General features: G+C 40.9%; 1 protein-coding gene across 14 annotated transcripts in view; it reads left to right on the forward strand.

Annotated features, from left to right (window-relative positions):
* Nucleotides 1–12,196, forward strand: part of UNC80 (unc-80 homolog, NALCN channel complex subunit) — a 133,605-nt gene that overhangs the window by 11,820 nt on the left and 109,589 nt on the right. For all 14 annotated transcript variants that reach the window (XM_069782018.1, XM_069782006.1, XM_069782004.1 and 11 more), the window contains exons 5-8: nt 881–1,004; nt 2,836–2,909; nt 3,345–3,484; nt 7,397–7,658. In XM_069782018.1, the coding sequence (XP_069638119.1) occupies nt 881–1,004; nt 2,836–2,909; nt 3,345–3,484; nt 7,397–7,658 (600 nt within the window). The remainder of the gene's footprint in view (nt 1–880; nt 1,005–2,835; nt 2,910–3,344; nt 3,485–7,396; nt 7,659–12,196) is intronic.

Below are 12,196 nucleotides of genomic sequence, written 5' to 3' on the forward strand. Positions count from 1 at the left end.
GTCAACTCCTGCCATTCCTTTAGCTCTGTCTGCATCATCAATTTACCGCTGGGGCATGTGGAGCTATATGTCAGCAGGAGATGGTGGTGCAGCTACGATTATGCTGCCAAAACTGCTATTACCATGTTTGTTTGCCTTATGGGGATAGCTGGACTATACCAACATCAGTATCTCCTAATGTAGATCTGACCTTAGGTCGAGTAAGTGCATACTTGCACCTTGATCCTGCTAAGATTTACTCATGTACTAATTTACATGATTTCAGCTACTTGCATTTGTAAAACAATGATGGCACAAGTGTAAATAGTGCCAATGTCTCTGTATTGACATAGCTCAGGTACTAACAGTGCTAATAACAACATTACTGTATATTGCTATTTCATAGTAATTTGTTACATTTCCTGTTTCCTCAATTTCTAAGTAACGTTTTAATATTTAGTATTCTTATTCTTTTGGGGCAAGAAGTTCAAATCTCGGAGTCTAAATCCTAAGGTTGAGATTGAATATTAAATATGAAGTAGTTATATATGGTCAGAAGGGATGCTTTCTGACACAGGAATGGCCTTTTCTTTTACAGCTTAATGTGCCGGAAAAAACAGGATTCATTAACTAGTATAGAAATTTCATTTAGAAAAAGCTTCTTGTATATTTTTGTATTGAGATTTCCCTATTATTTTTTAACAGCCATTTTTGAAATGTACTAATATCTGCTGAGTAGTGTCATTGGCCCTTGAGTTAGCATATACTGACCACAGAACTGCACATGGTGTCACTCATTTCTTTTAAGATCTGTGCATCAGAGAAATTGCAATCCTTTTAGACTGGAAACCACGTTCTTTTGTGTGAGCTGGTGTGATACAACCTCTGTTTGTCTTTCTAGGAGTCTGACCTGACATTTCGGTTGGCTAGTGGCCTTGTTATTTGGCAGCCTATGTGGGAACACAGGCAGCCCGAAGTTTCTGCCTTCAACGCCCTTGTAAAACCAATCAGGAACATCGTTACAGGTCTGTGACTTTGCTGTGATAATGTAGCTCCTGAGGGCTGGGAAACCTTTCCTTTTTTTGCCTGATGCTGCCTTATGGTCTATAGCTGTCATATTTGAAGGAATATGTTAATCCTTCTAGTCAGGATCTAGTCAAACCTTTGAGAGTAGTTTTAAGGTTGTTTGCCCTCAGAGTCAACCTACATTTGCATAATAATTAAATAGGAGATGAGAAAGAAATCACAAATAGGAAATGAGAAACTCTACTGAAGAGTTATCATTTCCTGTCAGCCTCATGTCTCTGTTTCACCATGTCTTCCTTAGTTGCTAAGAAGGGCAAAGGCAGTATGTAGCAGCAGCCTGACATGGGTGGGGAAGGATTTCCCAGACTGGCACTGAACAAAAATTAGCAGTGAAGAGCACACAGTTGGCAGTGTAGGTTCTCCTCCTACCTAAAATTTGAATTTCACCATGTTATGAAATTAAACAAAGTAGTTTCAAGAGGCTCCAAAGAAGGCTTAGGTTGTAAATTCTCTTTTGCATACTGGAAGGGGTTGCTCCTCCTTTGTACTTCAGCCGTAATGAGGCTGGAGTTGGGTGCTTAGGCTTCCAAGTCTTTGTGTCTGGCCTAGTTCTAAAAAAACTTTTTTACTTTTATGTTTTTAGACAATAGTTTTGCGTAATTCCTACCAGGTGGTGAATTGGAAGTGTGCTGGGTATATTGGTGTAGCATTGCTTGCTTGTTCTCAAAAGCATGGAACTGTAATTTTCGCAGTAGTGAAAATGTAGTTCGCTAAATCAGATTTTTCTGATGACAAGTCATTTTGGATGACATATTTTGTTCTCAAGGCTTTGTAGGCCTCTGGGACAGTCCAGAATTGAAAAGATTCAAGCCTTTCAAATGATTTAAAACCATCTTTGACCTCTAGTTCTTCCTCCCTCTGCTTCAACTTCTGGAATTAAAAAATAGGATTTCAGCCCTGGAACTAACAAAAGGAATTAGTCCTAAGTTTTCTTTCACTGTTGGAATTTTTTCCATAGGCCTGGACTGTGGTTAGAAAATCCCTAAAGAATAACTTTAGGAGTAAAGTCTGAAATGGAAATACTCTGTTATGTTTTGAAAACGTTTTCAGCAGAACGGAAGTAGAAATTGGAATGAGATTCTTTATATCATGGAATATTCTGCTATCTTAGCATTGCTGTCTCAAATTGCGACAAAAAAATTAAATTTACTTAAATTTTTACAATAAATTAAAAAAATTCTACTGAAGAAGCTTTGCAATGTTTTGTTTGGAGTCAGTCTGATACTAAGTCACATCTGAATAGCTTGCGATTTGACAGGATGTCAAGAATTGTCATCCTACTCTTTGTGATACCCTTGTTCTTCTACAGTATTGCTGATCAAACTTTCTGTGTGACATTTGTGTGTTTCCTGTGATGAATGCATTTGTCAAATTGGAAATCACAATACATTCTGAGAGATGTAACCTAAAAAAGGAGCTGAATATATGTGAAAATTGGAGAAGGAAGAGCTCCAAAATAAAAGGCACTAGTATGCACAGGAAAACACAGTTTGATGCCAAATGGATTTTGGATAAAATTTATATTCAGATTTATTTTTAACAAAATAGAGATTTTCAGTAGACAATGTTGTTGACAACACAACTGAAAGAATTGTGCAAAAATTAAAACAGTCCTTTTTTTCTTTTTCTGGCTGTGGTTAATGCCTAGGAAGCCTGCAGCAGAGAGATGCTGCTTTGGGTTTGGTTTTGTTTTCTGGTTTATCCTTTCAGTGGTACATTTTGATATTAGAGGTGATTCCTGAAATGTCCTCCTCTGACTTCTTTTCTCAGCTAAGAGAAGTTCTCCCACCAACAATCAGAGTGCGACTTGTGAATCCCCTAATCTGGACAGTGGACATACTGAGGTAAGTTCTGTGCTAAGGTTAGACAAGCTTGAATAAGGAACTGAGGGAGGTGGGAAATTAATATTGAAACACCACTTGCAGTTACCACCCTAAAGTATTCTGTCTCCAGAAATTACAGTTCTTCACAGTTCTTCTGAAGGCTCCCAACCTTGTCTGCAGTGGAACCAAAGGGTATTGAGTATAGTTGTCAGGATCTCCTTGGCCTTATCCTATCTTACAGGATGGAAGCCTGAATGTATTTTCTTGGGCAAGAGCCCTGCCTTACCCTTTGCCTGCACAACACCTAGTATTGAGAAGGCCCAGGCTTCATCAGTTTCACCATGGTATTATGGTATAAATAACAGTCATGTCTAAGCACAAATTGCAGTAAAAAAACTAATATGGGAGAGAGAAGTATGTTTATATACCTATTTCTTTTTATTAAACTATCCAAAGGGACTACAGGTGGTCTGTGAGACAACCCAGCCAGATTCTGTACCTCCAAAGACCACTGTCTCAGCCTGTCATCGTGGAAATTCCTTGGATGGAAGCGTATCCTCCCAAACCTCTCAGGAGAGGGGTACCACACATCCCAGGTACAAAACCCTTCAGCAGAAAATTAGGCTGGTGTGACTCAACGGTAGAGGTCACAGAAGTCCTTTATCTTGAATCTGGTGTTGTCCATACCGCCAGGGGTGATGGATGTTTATCTCAAACTCTTAATTCAACAAATCTCAGTTCTGGGTGATGAACAAGTTGTTAACACTTGATATTCAATGCCACTTTCGTTGGAGAAATCTCTAGCTGGCCTGTTGGGACAGTTTGTTTGGTCTCTTAATAACCTCCTTAGCTGGATTCAGCCTGAGGCAACTGGTATCTTTTCTGGCTTCCTTCTGATCAAATTTTCTTTCCCTTTAGCAAAGGATTTTTGCAAGCCTCTCTCCATTGCTTTCATTATGACTTATCTGCATCCTGCTGCTTAGCTTGCTTTAGACTACTGGCTCAAAGGAACAGACTAACAAAGAAGCACAGCCACGCAAATATTCTCCCAGCTTGCACTGAGGGACTCAGGTTGTGATTTTCCAGCATGGCACTGATAAATTAACTTCTTTTAATCTGGATTTGGGCAGGTAAAGATAGAACCAGAATTTCAGTAGTGCTGGACACTTGGTAGTGCCATAAGTAAATGAAGCTGATGAGTGTTTTCAGGAGGTGGAGAGGGAGGGAAGCCTAGCTATATTTTTAGGTCTCTATGGATTTAGGAGTGTCACTCAAACTCCTCCTGAAAATTTTGGTCCTGTTGCTTATCTCTTTTGGGAAATGTCATATCCAAAACACTGCAGTGTTTTAAGAAATTGCTTCATTACAGTGACAGAAGAAATGTGGGATGGAGTGGGTTTCTGGGTGTAATCTAGGAATGGCTCTGATTTCTCAAGAAAGGGTTTGGTGCACCCTTTCACTGGTGGAAAGGGCAAAGCTATTCTCTAAGACTCTGATCCTATCAGGAGGCTTCTCTTGGGATTTTGTATCAAGCCTGCTGTCAGTTCTGGGTCTTTATTTAATTTGTATTAATGTGAGCCAGTGAAACTGAAGTTGGGGACAGAACTGCCTTTCTATGTGTGAACACTACTGCTCAGAGTGAGCACAGCTGTAAAAAAATAAGCAGCTTTTTAAGAAGACAGAATCAGGTGACCAGTTTGACAAGCTGGGTCTGGTGGTTGCTATGGGGATGCAGCTTCAGACAGGCTTTGAAGAGAGCATCATTATGCCTCCTCATTTGCAGGACTCATTGATCAGTTAAAACTGTACAGGGAGCTTTGGTTGCCAAGCAACAGACAACTGGGGAACAAAAGTTGTTTACTCTACTTAGCAACAGCCGCAGTATTCCTTTGTCCTTGGCCCGGGCTTGAAAGAAGGCTGCCTTTCCACTCTCCCTGCAGTCACAGGCAACCAAGAGCTGGTTATACAAACACTAGATTTCCTTCTAAAGAAGGACAGAGTTTAATTTCTGGTTCCTCAGACACTTCTTGAGCAAATGGCTTGTTCCTCTGATCCTGGCTAATTATCCCTGCTCCACTCAGTGAAATTCTCCATTTACAGATTATGCAGTTTAACACTGTACCAAATAAACGCACAGCCCTTTATCCAGCTGCTGCCTTGAACACACTACCTGGGAAACAGACTTTGCACCGAGGACTTTAGTGACAAATATTTCATAAGGAGAACATGCCTTGCTCCAGGCTGTGTTGCGCCTCAGGTTTGCCTATGCTGCACATGGGGGAGCATGAAGGACTGGTTAGACTCAAATACTGATCTGGGTCCTGCAAAGTGACCAGGGAGCAATGCATCATCCTTTACAATTGCTACTGAGGTCATGGGCTTTATTTCCTTTGCTGGGATGCTTTGAGTATCCCAGCTATCCTTATGGTTTTTTACAGGCTGCATCGATGTGACACAATCTTGACTGTGACAAAAACAGCCTTCACATCAGGTTTATGGGAAAAACTTTATAGCATATTTCCATTTATCATTGTTTTCCCCTTATCATTGTTTTCCCCTTCCTAAATCAGTTTTTCGGGTTTTTATAACAGCTTATTTTAAAGTCGTCAAACATAACATTTTTACCTTGAATACAGCACTAGGGGAGAAGCTTTGAACCTATAGATTGCATATAGTGACATATGCTGACACAGATGGGCTGGTCTGCAGTCACCAAGTGCCTTCAACATTGGCCTGTGGGGCTGGCAGCAAACCATCTCCTGCAGATTTGAGTTCTGGATGCACGCATTGCTCCAAGCCCAGCCTTGCCACCTGCCCCCCAATTCCAAGTGTGTAATATGGAGCAGGGTTCATGTGATTCCAAGTGGTGCCAACGTTCACTGCACGCTTCCTTCTCCTTGGTCAGTCCTATATCTGCCTTGGATGCACAGGGCAGCTTTGTGGCACTGGACAGTGATCCAGCAAAGCACTTTAAGCATGCACTGCACTTTAAGCACTTAGAGGTTCCACTGGCCAGTATTGCTGCTTGTTTCCTAATGCTTTGCTGGACCATGGCCTTGGACATCTCTGTTTGGAATGTGGTGGTACCCAGCTAGAGATGGGGGTGTCCTGCCAATGCTGTTTGCATGTTGCTTAGCAGAGTTGATAATATAAATGGCTTTTAAAAAAACAATAAATACCTGATGTGCTTGTGATGATTCCCAAATGCCTGAGAATACAATTCATGGAAGTGCTGTTGATTTTTATAGAATCCAAAATCACAGAAGTACTCAGTTCACAGAGGTGTGTTTCTAACACACTGAGTGAAAACATTCAAATTGTGTACTTCAGCAGACAAAAAAAATGGACAGATCTCCAGAATTCCTGCCTCATGCCCAGCATTTCACACCTTCTTTTGCCATGTGATTCTCATTGTTCCAACTCCCTTTCACTGCTTCTTTTCTGACAGATTGTCTCCTAACAGCTAGTGACTGTACAGAGGGTAGATCCGGCCGGTTGTACTCTGCTGGGAGAGAAGTGGTATAAAAAAAAATAATAAAAGCGTCAGGGCATTTTGTTGCAATAAGATTGGCTCTGAAAACAGATATGATCCCTTTGAAACCTGAAATCTCTGGTGTCTCATTTCTGAGGCTTACTACAGACGTCATGCTTTTGCGTGCACTAACTTCTACAATACTTAGAAAATTCTGTACTAAAACCCATCAGGAAATAACACCACCTAAAAGGCAGGCAAATTATAATGATGGCTAAAAACGGTCCTTTTCTCTAGCACACCTTGGCAAAGAGTGTCCGTAACAGTAACTTTTGCTTATATGAGAATCAATTTACTTGGCTTAAAGGGTTAACTGACTTAGCTGCTCTGCCTGCTCCTTCTTAAGTAAAGCCTGATGTGTACAAATGTAAACCATTCCTAAATATATATTACTGGTTTCTGAACAGCAGATGCTCAAGGGTTGTCTGTTTCCGGCTGAACAAATTATTCAGTTAGTACAGGTGCTGGAGGCTTATCTTCAGACCACAGTTTAAGAAAGCAACCCTGTCTAAGAAAACACTTAACAGAGCACGTGCTTCAGTCCTCTAGGGACCTGAAAGCTAAATATCCACTTATGTGTCTTCAGTAATGCTTTCCTCAGTCAGGGACTTAGTCCCAAAGGGTCAGTGTCAATTTTCCCTGCAAGCTCAAGCAGGCACAGCTGTGTGCACATCCTGGTGGTTTCTGCAGATGGCAGGAGAATGAGAATGGCTTATAGCTCTTGTTGAGTGGCTAAATTTTAGGCCTATTAGTAGAGCTCTTGGGTCTTTGGGGTGGACCAGCATGTATGCTAGGACAGAACTGTTTTCGAGCTATCAAAGAAAACTTTGTGGTATCAAGAGTGACCCCTTAAGAACAGTTGAACATGCAAACCTGACAGATCATCATTGAGTGGTTCTTTATTCAGAAAGCTGAGTATCTAAGAAAAGCTAAGGAGCCTGATGACTAAGATTTCTACTCCTGCTTTTTGGAACAGGGTGTCCTTGGTGATCCCACCGTGCCAGAAGTCTCGCTATGCCACATACTTTGATGTGGCAGTGCTGCGCTGCCTGCTGCAGCCACATTGGTCCGAGGAGGGCACACAGTGGTCACTAATGTACTACCTGCAGAGGCTGAGGCATATGCTACAGGAAAAGCCGGAGAAACCACCTGAGCCAGAGATCACTCCTTTGCCAAGACCTCGCAGCAGCTCCATGGTGGCTGCTGCACCCTCTCTGGTGAATACCCACAAAACTCAGGTAAGCAGTTGCCATCAATAAGAAAATAGCAACTATTGTGGTGATGATGGGAAGTGATGGCTGTTCAACTAGTGAAAAGCACAGCTTTGGTGTTGGTTAAACTGCCCAGAGGTCAGATATGTGGATTGATTCAGAAAGAGACTCTGAGAACGATGAGGGTTTTGGAGGCAGAATCTGATGCAGAGAGTCAGAGCTGGTGACTGCTGAAAGCTTGAGGGTTGATTTAGGATAATTAATCTAGGGTGAACTGTGATAACATTAGTTTTTAATGTGAGACTATACTAATGTAGTTGTCAGAAGACATCAGACTGCCTTTGCATTATGGTGTAATGCTCAGGACTCACTGAGCTTCTTTGGTGTAGCCACTCAAAAGAGAGAAAAGGAATTGCACTTGGTACAGCACTGTACACTCCAGGCAAACACTTGGGATAAAATATTGGAGCAGACTTTGCAAACACTGGCAGCAAGCAAGAGCCCTTCATATTGTTACCTCTTCTGCTGTTGTTCTTATTGCATAACTTTTACCCTTATAATTGCCAACAAAACTTCAGTAGACAAACTGTCCTAATAGGTGTCAAGACTTGCTCCCTGTTTTGCTGGAAGAGGAACCCCAGACTCCTGACCTTGGTGCAGTAAAGCTCTTTTTGTTAGAGCTTAAATGTTTTTTCTTTTGGGTAGCTCACTGTTGTTCCAGGGATAAAAAAGGGATGCTGCTGCAGTTTCAGTAAATCTCCTTGTTGATTTGTGCTACTTTTAGGTTGTGTGCTCTTTTCCTGTCATGTGGCCTTTTAACAGCAAATTCTGATTTACTGAGTTAATGGAACTGCCTAACAAAATTTAATATAGATTCTATTTTTGCAATCCAATTTTATGACACAACTCAAGTAAAAGGCTCTATCTTCTGTTAATGTTGCTGTCAAATCTTTTTTGAGTCAGAACTCTCAGAATATTTAGTGTTTTTTCTTAAAATTCTTGCTTTCAGTATTGCAGAGGTCTGGCAGTTTTTGACCTGTCATTTTATAAGGGAGAAGGGTGAAATGTCTTTTTTCCTGTACAGACTAGACGCTCACAAGCCGGAAGACAAGCATAAACAATGTAAATGTTAGTACTGTTATTTTTAAATCTCAGGATTTTGTAGCCATTCTTATGATTTTTATGAGGGCTGATGGTTACTTGTGGTTTTAAGGGCTCAGGAGCAGCAGTATTGTTTAAACTGTATTATACTTTAGTGTCATTTCTATAAAATGTTGCCTGTTTAATCCCTGTAAAAGCTTGACATATCTTCATAAAGGCCAGGTGATATGAATTACTATTCGGTCTTAATCCATCTTTGCGTGGGGATTTTATAGGATTGCTGTGCATGTACAGAAAATCCTCCTTAATATCACCTCCTGGAGGGAGAATTGGAAGATACTGCTGTTGATGTGGTTCACTGTTTCCATGCATATACTGTCCCTTTGCTCTTGCTCAAAACAACCCAGTTATTTTGCACGTTAGCAATTTTAGCTACTAGTGCAACAGGGAATGCAGTCAGTGGTTCTCAGCACAGTGGCAGCATGAATGGGGTTGTCTTCCATAGGCACTGTTTGCACTAGTATTGTGCTTCTCTATATACTGTGAAACACTTCCCTCCTTTCACACGCTTGGCTATTTCTTGCTTTTCCTGGCTGTTTCTCTTGCAGAAGATTCCTTTACTCAGTTGCTCTTCACTAATATTTTTCTGTTAAATCTATTTGGCAATTCCACTGGGTACTTTCTAGCTGTTAATGTGAGGACTCTGTCCAGGGCATTCTTCCCTCCAGGGCTAGGTTTGATTGCTTTTGGTAACCTCTGTGTCAGTCCTGTGTATTTTTACTGTACTTCATCAAATTGGAATCCTGTTTACAATTTTTTACGCAGAACAGCTGTGATGGAGGAGGTGAAACGGTCTTCCATACAGCAAAAGTTTCAACTCATGCCCCCCTTCTTTACAACTCTAATGACTGAAATCTGTGCAGCGAACGGACACCTAGGCTCTGTTTCATCCCAGCCAACTGTAGGAACTTAACTGCTGTTCTTAATTTCAGAGTCTCATCTCTCAAGGCTTTCTGCTAGTCAGAGGAGAGAATGCCACCTCCAGAGGGCTAAGATTTGTCATTTCTTTCTGTCAACACAAGGGGTTGTATGCTGAGACTTTACAAGCTCATCAGACACAGGGATATGCTTAAAGCCTGCTTTTTCAGTATAGATCTTAAATTCCTAACATGTTGTTGTCATTTCTGCTCAAAGGTTGATCAATAACTTCTCAAAAATATTGGCACTCTGTGTTTCAGCAGGATAAATTTAAAGTGGCAGGCAAAACCTGATTAAAGACAAAAACAGCTGCCTGCAAATCACATCAGGGACCAGTAGATTTTTTTTTTTTTGATAAATCTACATTCTTTCTATTGTTCTGCAGTTTTGTCAGGGTAACTTCCTGGATCTCCCTAAGCCTCAGCAAAACTCTTGCACTTCCTGGTTTCTGTGTGCCTGAAATTACATTTCAAATATAAGCTTGGGCTAAAGTAGTTGGGATTGAGAGAACATGAGAAAAATCCTCCATGTATTGCCTAGTAAACTGAACAGCAAGGTAGAAAAAGATTCAGTGCAGCATGCCAGCACTCCTTGTTGCATAGGAAAAGAGATGGAGTGTGAATAAAATGAATACTACCTTCCTGTAGAAAGTTACTTTAGTCTAAACATATTTCAGACCTGGCAACATGTGATAACGGAAACCTGCGTTGCACCTGTATGCAGTGAATTCAGTATGAGAGCAGGTCTAGGAAATGAGGCCTTCAGAGGCTTACAAGCCCCTACAGTCTTGCACTAACATTGCAGGGGCAAAGAGACAAAGCTTAAATTAAGCATATGACCAATGCAGCTGTAGTGCTTGCTGCAATGCTAATATAAAGCCAAGAGTCTCAAGTGTAATGTCTTGAGAGTTGAGAGAAGTACTAACGAGCTGGTAGCCATACAGTCATGCAGAAGGAAGGCAATAGAAAACAGAAACAACAAAATCTGGAGTAGCAGCCCCCAAACTATTTTGCTTTCTTATCCATCTTATGCACATCATAATTACCACATAGTCTGCTGCACAGAATAGCCACATTTTTAATCAGTCTTCAACAGGAGAGCTAGCTTGATTCATTGAAATACATCATATACCACACTGTAGATTTAAGGTGATTCTGTAATTTGCTTTTCTAGTGTTTGCTTGATAACTACCCTAAGCAGATTTCAGTAAACTGGGACTGTCTTTCTGTTGGTTTGTATGGCTTGTATCACAGTAGGCCCCGATCCTTACTCTGTCCTTCTGGTGACTGTAAGCCACCTAATAAAACACGGATTTAGTAACTAATGGACAAAGATAATTAATCTGAAATAAATTCATACGATGTTTTCCAGCCAGAAGAGGCCAGAGAGCTGTAAAAGCTTAAGAACCAAGCCATATGGAGTACTTGCTGGCCTTGCTGTTGAGAGCACCTGGAGTTGAATCCTGATTTGCTGTCTGTTGGATTTTACATATGACTCCTCCCCTGAATCTTTAGTCCTATATTCAAAATGGTTTAAAAGCATACCTTGACTGAAAACAACAGTGAAAAGGAATCTTTCTGTTGTGTGTCTCCTTCATTCTTTTGTTGATAAGGTTAATAGGAAGGATTCAAATGTAGTCTTTGATTAGTCTGAAAAGTCTCTGAAGAATGTGTGGTCCCCAGTAGCCTAGTACTGCAAACACTGTAACTGGTGCTTAAGACTTCGGCTGCAAAGACTGTCACTGGCTTCTGCTGGACCTTCATATGCATAAAACTGCACACTTGTGTATTGCAGTGCTGGCTATCTTTCCAATATGCAGTCTGGCTAGGCAGAGTCTAAACCTCCTATATCATAGGAGTCACTTCATCTATTATTGGCATATGGCTATCTCTGGATTGAAAGCAAAAAGATATTTTAACATGACCCAGTTGTTTAGCAGAACCTTTCTGATGGGGGAGCAAGGTAGAAGAGCATCTCCAGTGGAAACAAGCTGATATTTAGGCAGAAGAAAATTATCCTCGGGGAATGTGGTCAGGTCAGCTGCGCAAACATCTCATGAAAAGTGGCATCAGATCTTTAATGAGAACGGATGGCGAGGAGATGAGCTTATGCCACCTTTTGTAGCAAAGCCTTTCTTTACAGTAGGCAGCTGTAATGCGTTTTGCTCAGTGCAGAAGGGGAGTAAAGTGCCCTCTACTGAAATTAGAGTAAATTAGTCTCGAGGTTTTCACTGTCGTGGGACATTCTGTGCTATAGCTCTAGGGGCTTTCACAAATATGAACTGTGATGAGAACTATGATGGACAGATCTTGGAGCACTGTTATTACAAGTGAAGGATGCTTACTGATGTAGAAGTCTTAGGTTTCTTTAGTGAGTAAATAAATTTTTTACAAATCAAGTCTCTTGAAAGGGCAGTGCTGCTTATTGCAGTTCAGTTCCAAAATACATGTTTGAAGGCATATGTTATTAAGGACATATTCTCTTAG

Source organism: Haliaeetus albicilla, chromosome 4, assembly GCF_947461875.1.
Source record: "Haliaeetus albicilla chromosome 4, bHalAlb1.1, whole genome shotgun sequence".
Classification (NCBI taxonomy): domain Eukaryota; kingdom Metazoa; phylum Chordata; class Aves; order Accipitriformes; family Accipitridae; genus Haliaeetus; species Haliaeetus albicilla.